The sequence below is a fragment of the Oratosquilla oratoria genome, chromosome 39, assembly GCF_046742065.1.
Source record: "Oratosquilla oratoria isolate Oo_2021 chromosome 39, ASM4674206v1, whole genome shotgun sequence".
NCBI lineage: Eukaryota > Metazoa > Arthropoda > Malacostraca > Stomatopoda > Squillidae > Oratosquilla > Oratosquilla oratoria.
Genome location: NC_134815.1, coordinates 15,683,087 through 15,702,614, shown reverse-complemented (window position 1 = coordinate 15,702,614; position 19,528 = coordinate 15,683,087). Strand labels below are relative to the sequence as shown.

Here is a 19,528-nt window from a genome sequence, read left to right as displayed (position 1 = left end):
GCGGACCCCCCGCATATAATGAATTTGCATATATCGAACTATTGAACCTATGGGAAAAAGGGGGATACGTTCTCAACTCGGATTGATTTTTTTTTTTTTCTTTACATATTTTATTTTGGCAAAGGGCTTACATACTGCATCTCATATATGTTTACATACATTTTAGCATGTAAGTATTAACCTCGGGAAAAGACGCTACCGTAAACATCACTTATTTCGCCAAGCGTATTTTCTTCAGCTGTTTGAAAAATCAGTCTGTTTACAATTCACATTTCAGACTGCTTGCTACGCTTAAAGGTCAGATATCAACAGATATACCATTCGCTAAAAATCATCGTATTGCTCGAAAAGGTACTTTTTAAAAGCATACAAATAAATTTTTACCTATTACAGAAGAATTTATTCAGAAAATTCACTTTTAATTGCGCCTCGCATACCACTTTTCCGAAGTCTAGATATTCAGAATAACAATATTGTTTGTTTGGCAACTGTGACGTCACGAACTCGGAATTCCCCGAACCTTTCACGAAGCGCACGGGCGGAATGTTTCGAATAGCAGACGACGCAATGAAATGAAGACAAAACTGTTTTTTGCCAAATTTGATAAGATGTAGATGGTGGAATTATATAGAATACTGTCAGTATGTTTTTTGATGTACATTAAACTGTAAATACAAAAAGTTATGGAAGTCTTGATAGATATCAAGACTTCCATAACTTTTTGTATTTACAGTTTAATGTACATCAAAAAACATACTGACAGTATTCTATATAATTCCACCATCTACATCTTATCAAATTTGGCAAAAAACAGTTTTGTCTTCATTTCATTGCGTCGTCTGCTATTCGAAACATTCCGCCCGTGCGCTTCGTGAAAGGTTCGGGGAATTCCGAGTTCGTGACGTCACAGTTGCCAAACAAACAATATTGTTATTCTGAATAGCTAGACTTCGGAAAAGTGGTATGCGAGGCGCAATTAAAAGTGAATTTTCTGAATAAATTCTTCTGTAATAGGTAAAAACTTTATTTGTATGCTTTTAAAAAGTACTTTTTCGATGATTTTTAGTGAATGGTATATCTGTTGATATCTGACCTTTAAACTGACTGTTGATGTGCTCTGGAGATACACAGGCAGGCTTACTGCTTAGAGTTTATCCAGTGCGGAGAATAAACGATAATTCTTGCAGAGTGAAAATTGACGAAATTAATTGGGGCAGTAATAAGTATCAAAAATTAATTTGTTTGTGAAAAAAATAATTAATTTGTGTATCAAAAAAGCTTAATTACCTGCAGAAAGACAATGGTTTGGCCTATGAAACAGGAAGGATGCCTAAGACGATGCCGTCTGTACAGCTGCCGGTGTTGTTGTTGTGATAACGCCGCAGTGATGCCAGCTTTACCTAGCTGATGCAGCCAGTGTTACCACACGGCTTTATGCGCACCAACTTCAAATATATAATAGGTATTTTGAAAAAAAAAAATCGGCCGCAACTATTTTTGTTTTTTTAGGTCAAATCGCATATCTTCGAATATATCCCCGCACATATCGAAAAGTGGTGCAAATTCTTGAATCGCATATACGCGAATATCGAAGTCACATATATCGAGAACTACCTGTATATATATATATATATATATATATGTTTATATATCCCCGTCCTCTCATTTTATACAATGGGGGGACGGAGAGGGGGGGTCGCCGATTTAATGAAGCGGCCTTGCTGTGGATGTGCTGTGTCTTGCGACACTGCTTCTGACCCAGGGCAGTGGACAAGGTGCTGGGATGACCCATCATTCAGGAGGTACTAAGATAAGAGGGAGGGTGGAGGGGTGTGGAGTGTATTCAGGGATGGAATGGGTGGGAATGATTTTATGCCTTTTTCTTTTTGGCTACCCCCCTTGTAAGGGGGAAAAAGCCTTGGTATATGTACGTATGTTTATATATTCACTACTCCATAAAAGTTCCTCCAAAGAGTATCAAATGCACATATCTACTTACATAATCCTTTGACCATTTCTGGGAAGTAAGCAGCAGATGTTCATTACATTTCTTTTCTACCCATGCCAGCTGAGAATCGTGACAATCCTAACCTTCCATATCCTTCACATAATGAATGGTACACATGCATCACAATCCCTTTGCTAAGGTGAGTATTCTTGCACTTCTCAGGTTCAGAATGGAGCAAAATACTTCGGCAAATATCACATCTGACATATTTAGTTATGAAGTAGTGAATTTATAAACAAGAAATGTATAAAACAGGATAGCACGTGGAGAAATGACGCATGCATACGCTGAACCCTTTTTCGATCGCACTGAGTGTGGTGACTGCTGCCTAACCTATCGTACAATATCAGAGTATAAAATTCTCAAAAACAACAAAAAAAGACAAAATACAAGGAAAACAAACCATAGCAAAGAAAGGGGCGTGGCTGACGGGTGGACCTTTAAATCTCTGGCCCTTTAAACCCGCCATTACCTGAGAAGGGTGGCGTTATACGTCTGGAAACCAGTCCCGCGGTGTTCAGGGACACCACACCAGTCCACACACGAAGTTTGACAAAATCGAATATTTTTCACCAAAATGAGAGGCAACCCCCTTAAATGGACCTTTAAACAGAACACAAATAAACACAGAAGGAATTTTGGTATCAAGATGCATTTTTCAATGAAAACTCAGCAGATTTCAGGGGTAATTAAACTATAAAATAGATTTTTTTTCTGACACCTCCCCTTCATGTGGCTTTTCACCATATGGATGAGATGATGAAAAATTCATCAAAACCCTGATCTGTCCAAAACTTGAATATGTCAGTGGTAAGTAAAAATTAGACTCACAGGATCTTCTACACGGGTAACTCATAAGTATGAGCCTGGGAATCATTGAATATATTTCTTTAATTAATTATTGATTCAATTACATAATATATTAACAAAACAGTGTCAATGTGGCATTGGGGATATGATGAATTATAATATTCACTACCTATTGCTAAGGTGGGATACTTTTGGTTCAGTAAGGATACTATAAATCTCTATGGGCACAGCTTGCCCTAAGCCAGTTCAGTTTTGTCATATAACACACAGGGTGTACTTTTTGGGTATTTCTTAGGAAAAAAATGTACATTATACCCTGAAAAATATGGTATATGTCAATGGTTGAAAGCTGTAGGGAGATGAAAGCAATTACCACCTGTCAGCTCTCCATGCATGGGAAAGTGTAAGAAATACAGCTTAAGTTGATAGAGAAAGGTCTTGGGCACATTCCAAAGCCCAAGTGTTAGCCCCTCATGGTTGCAACTCCTGATGGAGGTCAGTCAAAGGTTTTTGAAAATGGGCAGTTTTTCCGTCCATCTTATAGAACCACCACATGCAGGTACCAATCATTGGTCCCTAATTGAAGACAGAACACCATGAGTAGCAGCTCCCTTCCCATATAATACAACTAGGAAAATATATCCATTCTTTTTCTACTCCCACTCTGCCTTCTCTTTCTATCTCTCATCACATTCCACATATCTCTCAGTTTCACCTAGTATTCATCATATATTATAATCTTCCTACTCAACTACTCTCTTCTTTCACCACCTTATATTTGTAAAATTCCACAATGTAATGACTGCATATAGTTATGCAGTCAATATCTGAGGACAAGTATATATAAACCAAAGGTGAGGCTGAATGAAAGCACACAGTAGTGAAGTATGGTGTCAGAATGGAGAGCAGTAACAAGTGGAGTTTCAGTTCTTGTACCAATCATTTCTTTTCTATGACAATGACATGAAAGATATAACAAGATATGCCAACATGTTTGCAGAGGATACAAAAAACCATGAGAAGAATTAAAAACAAGAAGACTATAGGTTATTGCAAAAAGATCTCAACATTATTTTTGCATGGAGCCAATAGTGGAAAATTAATATCAATGCCAAAAAATGCAAAGTACTGGAAATGGGCAATAGCAGCAAAAGACCTTCTTTAAACTATTCCTAGGGAAGTAAATCCATTACAAAAGCAAGAGGTGAAATATTTGGGAGTATTGATAAAAGACAACCTGTCATCTGACAGACATATCAAGAGGATTGTGGGAAGAGCATGGACTGCTGCAGAAGACGAAAGTGGCTTTTCACTATATGGGTGAAGAGATAATGAAAACATTCATTGAAACTTTGATCCATGCAAGACTAGAATATGTGCCACTGGTATGGTTCCCATACAATGAAGAATATAAGTAAGGTCAAGAGAATACAAAGGGCAGCAACCAAACTGGTTCCCAGCCTCCCAGATAAACCATATGAGAAAAGACTAAAACCCATTGGGTCCACTAACTTTGAAAGATAAAAAAGAGGTGATATAATTACAGTATTCAGGTTGATAAAGGAAATAGACTACAGTGACAGAAGAGATCTCTTGATTAAGGATAGAAGGGCATTAAGATGTCATGAAAACAAATTAAGGACTATATTTCTAAAGGATTTGAAGAAATACAGTTTACCTTATAGATGCATAAATACATGGAATAGCTTAGATGATATAGGCTAAGCCTGAACAATACATGAATTCAAATATAATAAGATAATTGGAAATCAAGGTTACCAAACTGGAATTGTACATGAATTTGAGGCTAGGTACGATAAATTGAAGAGTAGGAGATGGGACCTAACAAGCATTGTTCCTTTTTTGTATGCTACAATTAGGCAAATACACAGCATAAAAAGTGCCAATATGGTCCTGAGCCACACATAATATATAACATCTCTTGATACATTACACATATACATGTTGAACAATGATTATAACATCACAACACCTTGATATATCATCACATTCCCCAAAACAATTCATTCTCTCCACTCATGACAATAATAAACTGGAGTCATGGGTTTCCTGCAAAGGTAAACCAAGGTAACTGGCAACAAGAAAAAATAATGTTATTAATATAAAAAATCATTCAGAGAGAATATTCCTTACCTATAGCCACATCCCCAACCCTTGTCTCCATATGTTGAGGCATAGTGGTCCACAGTTGTACAGAAATGGGTTGCTTGAACATTGTTGCTGCTGTCACTAACTGCCTTCACAGCACTTACAATACCTTTCAAAAGACAAGACAAAAGATCTTGTATATACAAGTGCCATCCGACTTAAGACAGAGCTTGGTTCCTACCAACCAGTCAAAAGTCAAAATGGATTAAGTCAAACCTTAGAAAATGGATGACATACTAGATAGGGCATAATGTGAAACCTTTGCTATATAAAGTACCTACAGGGTACTATAATGTAATGTACAATCATCATCTCATTCTATTTACCATAATTTACTTCTACTGACATTTTTCAATAATTTATATACTGTGTATTATGTATACATGGTAGTGAACTGCATTGTAAATTTTACATCTCATGTATTTTGTATGTTACTTTTTACTAAATATTTTATTAAGTACATGTTGGTAATAGGCGACTTTAATGCTAAAGTGGGGAAGAAGATGGACGATGAGACGTGCATTTGTAAGTTTGGAGTAGGTGAAAGAAATGGCAGAGGCAAGATGTTAGTAAATTTTGCAGAAAACTACAACATGAGGATAATGAACACTTTCTTCCAAAAGCGTGTAGGCCGTAAATGGATGTGGAGAAGTCCAAATGGAACAACAAATGAACGAAATAAACTTCATATTAGGAGATGAGAGCAAAAGTGTTAACAATGTTACGGTGATAAATAAAGTCAACACATGATAATGAAATAAAAAGACACATTACAATTGGTTGGAAGGTGTTTGGTAAGTATAATTAAATCTTGAGAGGCTCTCTACCTTTATGTTTGAAACGTAAAGTTTCCAATCAATGCATTCTACCAGCAATAATCTACGGGTGTGAGACTTGGAAACTAATGAAGGCAATGGAAACAAAACTAAGGACAGCACAGAGGAGAATGGAGAGATCAATGATGGGAATAACGCTGAGAGACCGAAAGAGAGCAAGTTGGGTGAGAGAGCAAGTTGGGTGAGAGAGCAGACTAGAGTGAAAGATATTGTGGAAACAGTAAAAGAGAGAAAGTGGAATTGGGCAGGTAAGTTAGTGCGAACAACTGATGAGCGATGGAGCAAGTGTGTTACTGAGTAGACGCCGTGAGATGGGAAGCGTGGAAGAGGGAGACCAGACAGAAGGTAGAGAGACGAGATTGAGAAGTTTGCAGGAGTGATGTGGCACAGGATGGCGCAGTTGTGTAAATCATGGAATGCTATGAAGGAGGCCTTTGTTCAGCAGTGGACTCAGGATGGCTGATTTGATTGACTGATTGAAATCAACATCACAATTATTGTAATGATATTATTTTATTGTTTTATGAAGCAGAATACACTGCCTCCCATCCATGTAGCAATCATTGGCATGGGTTTATTAAGCTGGCAAAAATGGTGAACTGCTTGGTACTTGCCAAGTTGTTGTTGTTGTTGTTGTCGTTCCCTAGACTGTCTGTCCGAGCAGTCCCGTTTCCACCAAGGAATGCCACAGCCGAAACTGGGTTTTCCCACAAATCCTTTATAGAGTGTATGTTGTGTTGTTTGTGAGCATGATTGTGTATAATGCAGTCTTCTATTATGTGTTGTATGGTATGGGGTGAAGTGTTACATCCTGGGCAGCTGTTCACAATGCCAAGTTGAACAGAGGGGTGGGAGGAGTGAGGCTGACCATGGAGGAATGGGGTAATCTTTGGCCAGTATATAAGATGCTGATTTCTCTCTATCTGTATATACTATGAAGTCCTGGTGAGGATGAAATATCAGAAATAAAACTCCAACAGTTCTCTGTGTTTACCTCACCACCCTACTACTTGAACACCCTGCATGGGCTCCTAATCTCAGTGAGACACACCACAACACCCTTCAAATCATACAAAACAAAGCCCTAAAAACAATTACAGGCTGCACAAATACAACACCTACAGACCATTTACACCATGAAACAAAAGTCCTCAAAGTCAAGGACCACCTCGACATGAGAGGCACACAAACACTTGCCGCAGCCACCACAAACGCATCACACCCGCTACACTACATATCAGAACACCCACACACATCAAGAAACATTAAAACAACACCCAAAGACCTGTATTACACACAGATACTCTCTTCTCTTCCTCCACAACCACCAAATACCAGCCTCCGGAAACATATTCATAATCATATCACTCACCGCTCCATTAACACACTGAAAGACAACACACTGCTGCATGCCAGACCCCCTGATATCCACCCTTCTGAATCCTCTCTAAGCTACCAGAAGAGGCTGGATGACCGCATTGTGAACAGCTGCCCGGGATGTAACACTTCACCCCATACCATACAACACATAATGGAAGACTGCATTATACACAATCATGCACGCAAACAACACAACATACACTCTATAAAGGATTTGTGGGAAAACCCAGTTTCGGCTGTGGCATTCCTTGGGGAGACGGGACTGCTCGGACAGACAGTCTAGGGAACGACAACAACAACTACTTGAACACATTACCAAAACATAAAATGGGTGCAAAGGAAGTAAAGAAATTTGGTTCTGAAAAGGACCTAGGAGTAATCATCACCAAAGACATGTCCCCAGAAAAGCAGATAAACAAACTAGTCAGAGAAACCTACAATTTACTAAGATCAATAAAGGTGGCTTTTAATTACTTGGATGAGGTAATGGTAAAAAAAAAAAATACTAATCACACTGATAAGATCAAGACTGGAGTATGCTGTGACACTATGGACACCCACTACAAAAATGAATATAAGGAAAATAGAAAGAATCCATCACAAAGATGGCCCCAACACTTTCAAAATTGACATACAAGCAAAGATTGTCTAAACTGGATCTACCAACCCTGAAACAAAGAAGAGAATGAGGCAATCTATTGGCCATTTACAGAATCATGAAAGGCATGGAAATCCTTGACAGAGAAAAAAACTATTAAAGTGGGATAGAAGAAAAACAAGGGGACATGAAAAGAAACTCAAAAAGGACAGTTATAGAAGAGATCTGGAAGAAAAACAGGTTTCCACTCAGAGTGGTGGATGTCTGGAACAAATTGGACAAAACAATAGTGTGTGCAAACACCATACAAGAATTTAAGAACTAGATGTTGTGAGATACAAAGACGGGTCACCATGAGCATAGCTTCTCTTCCCGTATAACTAGGTATACACACTATCAAACTGCCAAGTAGTCAACAAGTGCTCCATAGGCTACATAAAAAAGACAGAATTTCTCAATAGTGCAAGGAGAGGAGGAGGCCTGGGTTGTTGCGAGTGGGTAGGGGCACACTTGTGGTTGCCCAAATTGGTCTGGTGCAGCTATAATAGTGTCTATCGAGAGAAAATGGAGGGGAATCATGGTGGAGCAAGGAAAAATGGCGATGAGCTTGAGCCAAATGTTGATACGAATGCAGAATCCTCTAGAGGCACAAAACCAAAGCTTAATGTAAACAGAGGCCTTGAGATGCCAAGGCATCTTCATAAGCTAAGTGATGTTAATCCTTTTTCTGGATTTGGTAAGTACAAGAGAAGAAACTTGAGTCAAATCAAGTAAGCGTTCATGGGATAAAGAAATCATGGTACTAAAGAAAGAGATTATGAATCTGAGGAAGGACTACCTTGAAGTAAACTAAGAGATGAACTAAAGAAAAAGAATGCTGAAATAAATAATGAGCTAAGTGAATTAAAAAAATTGAGGTAAAATGTGAAAATGAGGGGATGAAAAACAGATACCACCAATAGTGAGAACATAAAAGAGAGGTAAATTATCAAATACAGGCAATGTCAGAAAGAACTGAAGAAAATTTGGGTGAGGAAAATTTGCAGAAGATTAAAAAATGGAATGAAAACAGAGAAAGCAGAGATAGCTTTTAAAGAAATAGTACAGTAAATGCAGAATGCAAGGGACACACTTATTCAAGTAATCAAAGAAAAAGCAAACTGGGTTAGAGATACAGTGGATAAAAATAATTATAGTGTAGTATATGGACTAAAAGAAAAAGAATTAGCATAAAAAAAAAAAAAAAAAAAAAAAAAAAAAAAGACAAAGACCAAGAAACAGAAAAGGAAATAGAAGTATATAGAATAGGACAATATTCAAAAGAAAGAAATCAACCTCTAAAGACAAAATTAAGGACCCAAATGGTAGCAGTAGACATATTAACAAAATCACAGGAAAGTTAGGTAAGAGTGAACACTATCACAATATATGGATAAAAAGAGAAATGAATGCTGAGGAAAGAGAGAGAAGACACAAAGAGGTAAAGCTAAAGAAAAAAACATGAAAAGAACAGAGACTGAAAAAAAGGAGTTCCACTGAAGAATCTTAGACATGAGGCTGAGAAAATGGTATACTCAGGTAAGGGAAACAAAAGGAACAGAGAACAAGATGGTGAAGGAAAAAAATTAAATGTGGCTTATACTAACATAGATGGATTGATCTCAGGATTAAGTGAACTAGATGATTACCTGTCAGAAGAAAAAACAAACATAATGGGAACTGTAGAGATGAAATTAAGGGGTCCACTACCACCAAATAGTGTTGGACATGGATTATATAATCACTGGATTAAATATAGATAAGAGAAACAGGGTGGAATTATGTTCTTGGCCAAGAAAAACTTACATGTGACAAAGGTTACAGATGGTAAAAACAATGTGGAAATGATCATGATAAAAGTAGAAGACAGGGACATGAAAAGTAGAAAGTTTGTGGTGATTTATGTAACCCCAAAAACAGGCTCTTGGAAAGAGAGCGAGCATTTACAAAATGTTAGAAGATACAAGACATTCATCAAGATGCTGAAAGATAGTAACCTCGTACTTATGTGAGATTTTAACTGCAAAGAAATCTGTTGGGAAGAAATGACAGTGAAAGGTGGAGAGGATCTGTGGGGGAATGTATTATTTGACATGACTATAGAACATCCAATGACACAATGGGTAATCTAAAATATCAGATATAGAATGAAAAACCAGGGACTAGATTTAATATTTACAACAGAACCTGAAATTGTGGATAAAACTGAATACAATACACCATTAGGGAAGAGTGATCACATATTAATAGAGTTTGAACTAAAGAAAGAAATATATAAAGAAATGCTTAAAGTTCTGAATGATTCCCTGGTCCATTGGCCGAATAAGCGAAGTCACATTTGGAGGCAGGTAGGCAACAAAGATATTACCTGAAACAAGTTAATGTGCAGGAGGATGAGCCCTGCAATTGTCCAGTACAAAAGGACTTTGGAATCCTCAATCTTTCACTTCCACTACAAAGGCGTGGAAAAATCACCACTTGATAAGTTCCACCATAATCCACACATTGCTGTTGGCATTATAATGGACTGCCAAATAATGAATACTTTTAAATGTCCTGGGTTTCTTAAATTTGCCATTCACAAACAAGGTAAGTGTGTGGCTTCCAGTCACATTAGCACATGGAAAAATAGTAATACAATCCTTGTTGTGCTTGAATCAAATGGCCTCCTTTTCCTTGAATCCAGCTAGAGTTGAGCTGGGCAAACAATGCCAAAATAGTGCTGTTTCATCAGCATTATAAACTTGGTCTGGGTTCACATTATGCTGCTGTATGAGGCTAGAGAAAATTTCAGCATAATTTTCAGCTCTTACACAGTTACATAATGCACAACTGACAATTCTACACAGGAAACATAAGTTTGAATATTGGCAGTTTTTGCACCCACTGTTTCCTCATTCAGTTTGTTCCAGATATCTATCACTCTGTGTGGGAACCTATTCTTTTTCAGATCTCTTCTGTAACTATCCTTTTTAAGTTTCTTTTCATGTCCTCTTGTTTTTCTTTTATCCCACTTTAGTAAGTCATCTCTATCAAGGACTTCTATCCCTTTCATAATTCTGTAGATGATTAGGTCTCCTCTTTCTCTTCTTTGTTCCAGGGTTGGTAGTTCAAGTTTGTCCAATGTTTGTATGTCAATTTGGAGTGGTGGTGCCATCTTTGTTGTTGCTCTTTGAATTCTTTCTAATTTATGTTCTTTCTAGTACTAGCTGTCCATAGTGCCACAGCATACTCCAATTTTGGTCTTATCAATGTAACTAATATTTTCTTTACCATTTCTTCATCCATGTAGTCAAAGGCCACTTTCAATTATCTTAATAAATTGAAAGTTTCTCTGACTAATTTGTTGATATATTTGTCTGGTGCCATGTCATTGGTGATTAGGTCCCTTTCCGAGTTGACTTTTTTCATTTCCTTTGAACCAATTTTGTACTGTCCCGATATTCTGTTTTTGCTTTTTCCAAATTCCATTATACTACATTTCTTGATGTTGAAATTCACTTCACTCTTCTGACCCCATTTCCAGATTTTGTCCAGGTCTTCTTGTAATGATTTGCAATCTTCCTCTACTTTGAAGAGGGACTCACTCACTCCAGATAGCTATATTGAGTTGCTGTCCACTGTTGTCAAGCACTGGGTGGAGAGGGTGGCTGTGGGAAGACCATACAAGTGGCAACAGGACTCAGCTCCATGTCACACACCTCTGGTAAAACCCAGAAGTAGCTGTCTAAGAACTACAACTTCACTAGTTCCAACATCTGGCCCCCCAAATCTCCTGATTGCAACCCCATGGACTATTATGTGTGGGGCACAGTTGAAAAAAACACCAATCATACTGCATGCACCACCAAGGACAAGCTGATTGCCAGGATCAAACTGGTGTTCAGGCGTATCTCAAAGGACACCATGAAGGCTTTGTGCTGCTGGTTCAGGTCCTGCCTGGAGGCTGTGGTGGAGGCTCAGGGCAGCTTCTTTGAGTCAGCTGTATTTGGCAAAAGATCCTCTGAGAGATGCACTTTGAATTTTAAGAATACGTCAATTATTGGCCAAGATATGACGTTTTTCTTTCCTTTCCGAAAGTGTCAAATTTATCCCAAACACCCTGTATATGGGAATCATGGTGGCAGAATTCTTTTCTTCCCCTACCACAGGGGACACAGAAAAAAATATATAAACTCAAACAAGTGGTAAAGGACAATTTCAAAGGAACAGCATAAAAGAGGGATAGTCATAGTACAATAGTAGCAGCATTCCTCCGAAGGTAGCTATTTTACTCTCATATAGACAAATGATGTGTAGCTCTATGCCATAGCTGCACCTCAAACCATTCCCTAATGCCTTTGCTGCTTGGTACTATGCAACTGATGCTGTGCAATAACATATAGTTAATACCTCAGTAAGGGTTATTGGCATGCATTTACCTAATTTTACCTAAATATACTTTTCATATTTTGCTGTCTGTTGCCTTGGAGACAAGATATTTTAAATCTTATTTTACAGTAGGTTTAAAATCTTTTATCTTTCCAGAAAAATAAAGTTTCTGGACATGGACCTTCATACATTTAGCCATCATGTAAAGAATAAATGTGATAAAAGTAAGGTGATGAGATATACAAGGGGAGAGGATGGCAGCAAATTGGAAGTGATTATTAAGAGAGGCTGGAGGAAATGGATGGCTTTAGATATTTGGGGGTAAATATGGCGGGAAAGGAAGGAAATGGAGGTAGAATGTAGATTGAGAGAAGCAAGTAAATGCCTTGGGGGATTAAAAAGTGTAATGAGAAATAGACATTTGGAAATGGATGCTAAGAGGAAATTGTAAGAAGGGGTGACTGTGCTGACAGCACTGTATGGGGCAGAAACATGGAACATAAGAGAGGAAAAGTTTAAATGTCTTTGAGGTGAAATGTCTGAGAGGTATGGTAGGGATTACTAGGCTGGATAGAGTGAGAAACAAGGAGGTCAGAAGGAGAGTTGGGGTGGAAAAGGAGTTGTGAGATAGAGTTGATAAAAGAGTATTGGGGTGGCTTGGACACATCGAAAGAATGAGTGAAGAAAAATTAATTAAAGAAGTGTGGAAGGAAGAGGTGGATGGAGTGAACATGAGGGGACAATTGAGGATGAGATGGATGGATGGGGTAAAAGGGGCTTTGAGAAAGAGGGGGACGCTTGTCGAGGAAGGAATGGAGAAGACAGAAAATTGGAATGAGTGGAGAATGATTGTATATAGATTAAAATGAACAGGCCTTGCTGTGGTTGTGCTGTATCTTGCTGCATTGCTTCTGACCCAGGGTAGTGGGCGAGATGCAGGGATGACCCTTCATTCAGGAGGAGTCAAGAAAAGAGGGATAGAGTGAGGGGTGGTGAGTGGGAGTGGAGTGGGTGGGGATGAAATGGGTGGGAATGGAATTATGCCTTTTGAATTTGGCTACCTCTCTTGTAAGGGGGAAAAACCCTTGATATATATATAAAAAATTACTAACATTGATATTATGTAGAAAAATTGTATAATTCAAAATTATGTTACCTTTACTACACGATCGGCCATCATCTACGCCATTCTTTTCTGCAACTTTGAGTTCAATCTGCCGCTCATAGTAGTCTGCCACACTCATCTCACCAGCATAAACAGCTCGTTGCATATTGGTGAGGGACTGTTGGGAAAAATTACCTTCATTGTCCATCCCGTACTGAGCCTGAAAGGAATATACACAAGTTGTACCAAATTTTCCTAATTAATAAATGTCAACAAACACGTCCAGGAAAGATCCGCAAAAAAAAGTGAATGAGAAGCTCATGCCATGTGTTAGCTGTGACTGAGGTTGTCATTTCTGCCATCTGTGGCTTGACTTTTAGGGCAAATAGAAATCACCAGTAGCTGTTAGTTTGGAATGCAGAACCACTTTAAATGAACTGCAATTGAAACTGACTTGCTACTTGGTACATAGTATAAAAAATAAATAAAATATAGCAAAAAGGCCATAAAAAATATCATGGTTGAGGGTGAGAAACACATCTTGCAAGATGGATTTTATAATGAAGACATATATACAAATTCTACATCATTCATTCAGCAGACTTGGCAGGTGCTTAGTATCTGCCAGATATCAAATATTCACAATTATTCCCTAATAATGACAAGTTGTTGTCTTAATCCTTGTCTAACTATTATGTTTCTGTGTATTCTGACTGCAACCACACTATTCTATCTATTTCCATGATACCCATTCATTAACATCTTCCATATGATAATGCCTACATAGGTACCATGAGGCATGTGTGGGTATACAAGGATGCCAGCATTGGCATCCTGATTGTGTTTATTTTGTAGTTGTAGCTGAGTGACCCTAAATTCTGTGAACTTGCTTAATCGCACGAAGAACCAGACTGCCTTGGGACATGACTTGCAAAACACAAGTCATCACCTCCCTCACTATCTTGTCCCCTCCTCCTTTTCTCACCCATAGAGCGAGCCACATAACATTGGCACCCAAATTCATTGCTAAATAAAACCAACACTCTTTCCATCAGAGTCTGGCTTCATCCAGCCTAACACACCCCCACCACCAACATGAGCCCCACAGAAAAATGTCTCCCATGAAAAGCAAGAACCACATTGAGAGACATAATTTGATTTGTGAAACACAGCACAGTTTCTCAAAGGGTAAGTCATATGTGACTAATCTTCTATCCTTTTTACACTAAAGTACATAAGGTGTCAGATAACAATGATAGTTATGATGTTATTTACCTTGACGCAAAGCATTCGACAAGGTGCCCCACCAAAGACTAAATAAAATCAAAGCCAATGGCATACAAGGAAAAGTGTTAGAATGGATTAGAGCTTGGATCAGTGACAGAAACAGTGGGTCACCATAAATTATGTAAAATCCTGATGGGGGAGTGTTTCTAGTGGGGTCCACCCAGGGCCCAATTTTGGGTCCCTTATTGTTCATTATGTACATAAACAATTTGGACAATGGGATTAAGTTAGTAAGTTTGTGGACAACACTAAAATAGGACACCAAATTAGATCAGGAGATGACACTGAGATTCTGCAGGATGGTCTTAACAAATTGTTCACATGGTCAGTGAAATGGCAAATGAACTTCAATATCTCAAAGTGCAGTGTGGTAAATGTAGGGCTACACAACCCCAAAAATAGATATAGATTAGATAACATGTTTTTAGTGAAAAATGAGTGCAAGAGAGACTTGGGAGTTCTAGTGAGTCCTGACCTTAAATCCAGGAAACAGTGCATTAGCACCAGGAATAAAGCTAACAGAGCATTAGGTTTCATTGCTAGGACAGTTACAAATAGAAGTGCAGAGGTAATTATCAAACTCTATCTAGCATTAGTTAGACCCATCCTTGAATATGCAGTACAGTTTTGGTCTCCATCTTATAGAATGGGCATTAATTCACTAGAGTCAGTACAGAGAAGAATGATCAAAATGATACATGGGCTCAGAAATTTACCTTACGAAGAGAGGCTTAAGCACCTTAACTTACACTATCTGGAAAGAAGCAGAGTGTGGGGTGATTTAATAGAGGTGTTTAAGTGGATTTAACAAGGGTGATACAAGGTCATCATATTAAGACAACATAACAGGACTCGCAGTAATGGATTTAAACTGGACAAATTTAGATTTAAGAAGGAAATAGATAGGCAAGAATTGGTTTACTAATAGGGCAGTCAATGAATGGACCAGACTAAGTAACCATGTAGTGAGCACTGAAACTATCAGTTGTTTTATGAAATGGTTAGACAACTATATGGATGGGGATGACAGGTAGTAATGGACATGGAACTGCCTAATGTAAACCTCATGGTCTCTTGCAGTCTCCTTCATTCTTATGTTCTTATGTTCACACTAACACATTGGCATTCAGGTCAATATCCAGCACTAACACAGTACTAGTACAGAACAGGCCTGGCTACAGATACAAAATGCTGTAGATACAACCATAAACAGAGGACATCAAACAAATCATCCTACACTGCTCTTCCCAAGCTATATCCAGGCAACAACATACTATTACTTCCTGAGAATTATGGGTCAATCCACTGGCTGTTGCTGGTAATCTGGGAGCTATGGGTCTCCTACAAAAGAGATCTGGAGCAATGTTCTGATTGATTGATCAAAGTATACCTTTGTTTTACTGATTGTTGGGAACTATGTTGTGCAGTCATTGTCAAGTGTAGTTACGAGTTGTTTGTATATTGTATTTCTTTCTACAGGCCAAAAATAATGCTTGCTTCAAATCTTAGTATATTTGGTTTTTTGTGTTTTCACTGTCATGCCCTTGATGTGTAAGTTGAAAGGCTTATGCATATCATTATACTTCTTCCATTACCTGGTGACCTACAGGATGTGGCCGGCAAAACCAGCAGTGTTGCAATATAAAAACCATCTCCAAAGAAAATGGGGGAGACACCATTTTCTTAATATTTGCATGTATGACCGGTATAATTAAAGAAACTGCAAGCAGCCTGAAGACCTGCACTCAGCTTCTCTATGTAATTACTAGAATACAAGACTTGGACAAGAAATGGGAAACTTGCTGCTGGGGCAACATCGGCTGACCTAAGATGCCACATTGTTTAACAAGTCTCTTCTTTTCTTTACATGTATAATAATCACCTACCATTTAATGAAAAAATCAATATGCATTTAGAATATTCCATGTTAACATACTCAGGGTAGAGGACAGCTTCCAGTATATGCTGAATGTTTTGATTCAGTACGTGACAACACAGCAGACAACACCCTGTGGGTCATCAGATAATGGAAATAGTATAGTGATGCTTAGGAATTTAGGGCTTTTGTCCAGTGCTAAAAGTTGGCCATTTAATCCAACTGTTGGGTGTTTTTTGGACTTATGGTCATCTGGAATTAACAATGTTATTTATAACTTCTGGGGGAATCTGCTTCTGCTTTGTCTCAGCCACAGTTCCAGATTGTCAAGGTATATTTCAGTGTTTTTTGGGAGCTGCTTTGAAATTGCTGTACTGGTGATAGTATTGCTCCTTGGGAGACTCCACTAAACAATCTTTTGGTTCTCAATATATGGGTGTTCTCAGTCTGTGGTTTTGTTATTGTTGTCAGTCCATCTCAATGATAATTCTTTTGACAGGGCAAGTCTAGGGACTGTGTCAAAAGGAGCTTTCATTATATTTATTGTTACTATTACTGTCTGATAGTGTGTTGGTGGAATAGCCCTCTTTAAAATGTGCTGGTGGAATAGCCCTCTTTAAAACTATGTTAATTTATAGAGGTTGGCAATTTTGGCTTGATTCTTTCCCAGACCAATACTTCCATCAGTTTAAATATGGCAGCTAGGAGAGAGGTGGGTCTCCAAGATGCCAGATTTTCAGGCATTTTGTTTTCAGGATGATCATGTGTTTTTCCCTAATTATATCTCTTTTTGCTGTTTAATTGTTTTGTCTCTCTACATACCAAAAGGTCTCTTCCCCCTTCTAGCCAGCCAAGGCATGCACTCAACCCCCACCCATCCATCACCCATTTGTTTCACTTTTATCTTAGCTCCTTTACCTCTTCAATAAGAGTCAAATACTCAGTTGCACAATAGGCTGCCTGATGTACGATGATTCAATGATGCATTACAGTCAATACATTATAAAATATAAAGATACAGCTGTAAGACTCGTTTTCTTTCACCCTGAATGTTGATAACTACAAAAAACACGATCAAACCTGTTCACAAAATACAGGGGTCTTTCAGGATGCCAATTCTGGCATCCTCATATACCTACTCACACTTCACGATCCCATTGTCAGGGTCATCATATTCTAAGGGTTAAGGATAAAAGGTCATCCCTATCCTTCACCCATGGCCCACATCAGAAGTAATACAGCAAGACAACACATCCACAGTGGGCCACTACAGCCAAGGCTGGTCTACCCCCACATCATTTACATAGGAACCCTCCCTCCTAATCCCCTCATACATAAAGAACATGGATGAGGAAAATACTCTTCAGACCACATCAGTTTATCATCCATTCACTATCATTCTCCACTTTTACTTTTTTATTTTCCTTACTAAGCAGACATTCCCTTTTCACCCAAGGCTCCCCTTCACCCTACCTATCTCTTTCTTGGTCTTCCCGTGAAGTTCACTGTATCCAACTCTGCCTTACACATGCTTTTTGTTGATTTTTTCTCATTCATTCATGTGCCCAAACCATCCCAGTATTCTTACATCAACCCTGTTCATCAGCTCCCTTTCCAGCCCCACTCTCCTCCTCACTTCCTCATTTCTTACTCTATCTAGTCTTGTAACACCCACCATACTCCTCAAACACTTAATTTCAAATACTTTCCATCATATCATCAACACAGAAAAGAAATGTTATATGTGTACTAACACTAAACCTTGTGGAACTCTCTTGGCACTGCTCTGTATCCTTACATTTTATTGTTTACTACTGTCCTTGTGTACCTTCTCTTAAAGAAAAAATCATCTATTTAGTTGTTTAACTCTTACTGTGTCAATATGCTCAATTTTCCACATAAGATGACTGTGAAGTACTTTATCAAAGGCTTTCTCTATATCAAGGTACACAAAGTCCACCCGACCTTCCCCATCTTGCAGCACATCAATCACTCTCAAGAAAAAGATTAATAGGTTTGATACACATGACCTAAATCTAAAGCCAAACTGACTGTCAGTAAAAAAAAATTAATAATAAATAAATAAGATAAATAATAATTTCTTCAAGATATCTGACCCATTGATCTTTCACAATCCTTTTACATTTCATCAATGTGGTGGTCAATGATACTGGGCTGTAATTCAGTGGAGTCTCCTTACTTTCATCTTTGTTAATTGGTACCATGTTAGTCCTTTTCCAATTTGGTGGCATTATTCCTCCTATTGATTATATGACAGAATTATGAATCTTGTTCACCAGTTCTTCCTTTCATTTTTTAAGTATCCAGCTTGAGATTCCATCAGGTCCAGAGGCTTTTCTCACATCCAATGTTCCCAAAAGAATGGGCACTTCTAAACATAAATCACTGTTCTCCTCTCCTTCATCTTAAAAACTGCTCTTCTTTGTAAAGACAAAATATTTGTGCAGGAAATGTACAGTGCATGTTTACTTTCTGGTGCTTTTTCATGTGGGTTAGTGTGTATTTTTGCATCAGATCAAAAATGTCTTTTTAAGCATTGTGTATTTTAAGTGGATCCAGGTTTTGTACGTGCTACATAATATTGATGTGTACTTTATTTCTTTGTGAATGTGGAACAAATGCTGGTCCTGTTTTTTTTTCTGTCACCACCTATGATGAGTAGGTATTTATTTACCTAGTTGTATTATACAGGAAGGGAACTATGCTCATGGTGTCCCGTCTTTGTATCTTTCAGCATCAAGTTTTTTCTTAAAATCTTGAATAGTGTTTGCACACACTGTTTCTTTATCTAGATTATTTCAGATATGCACTCTGTGGGAAGCTTTTTTTTTTAGATTTCTATAGTTATCCTTTTTTAGTTTCTTTTCGTGTCCTCTTGTTTTTCCATTGTCACTTTTTAGTAAATCATTCCTATCAAGGATTTCCATTCCTTTCATGATTCTATAGATAGTCAGTAGATCACCTCTTTCTCTTCTCTGCTCTAGTGTTGGTAGTTCCAATTTGGATAATCTTTGTTCATATGTTATTG

General features: G+C 38.0%; 1 protein-coding gene across 1 annotated transcript in view; it reads right to left on the bottom strand.

Annotated features, from left to right (window-relative positions):
- Positions 1–19,528, bottom strand: part of LOC143020302 (zinc finger-containing ubiquitin peptidase 1-like) — a 253,045-nt gene that overhangs the window by 135,390 nt on the left and 98,127 nt on the right. The window contains exons 5-6 of the mRNA XM_076176566.1: positions 13,368–13,536; positions 4,973–5,096 (exon numbers count right to left, since the gene is read on the bottom strand). Coding sequence (XP_076032681.1) covers positions 4,973–5,096; positions 13,368–13,536 — 293 coding nt within the window. The remainder of the gene's footprint in view (positions 1–4,972; positions 5,097–13,367; positions 13,537–19,528) is intronic.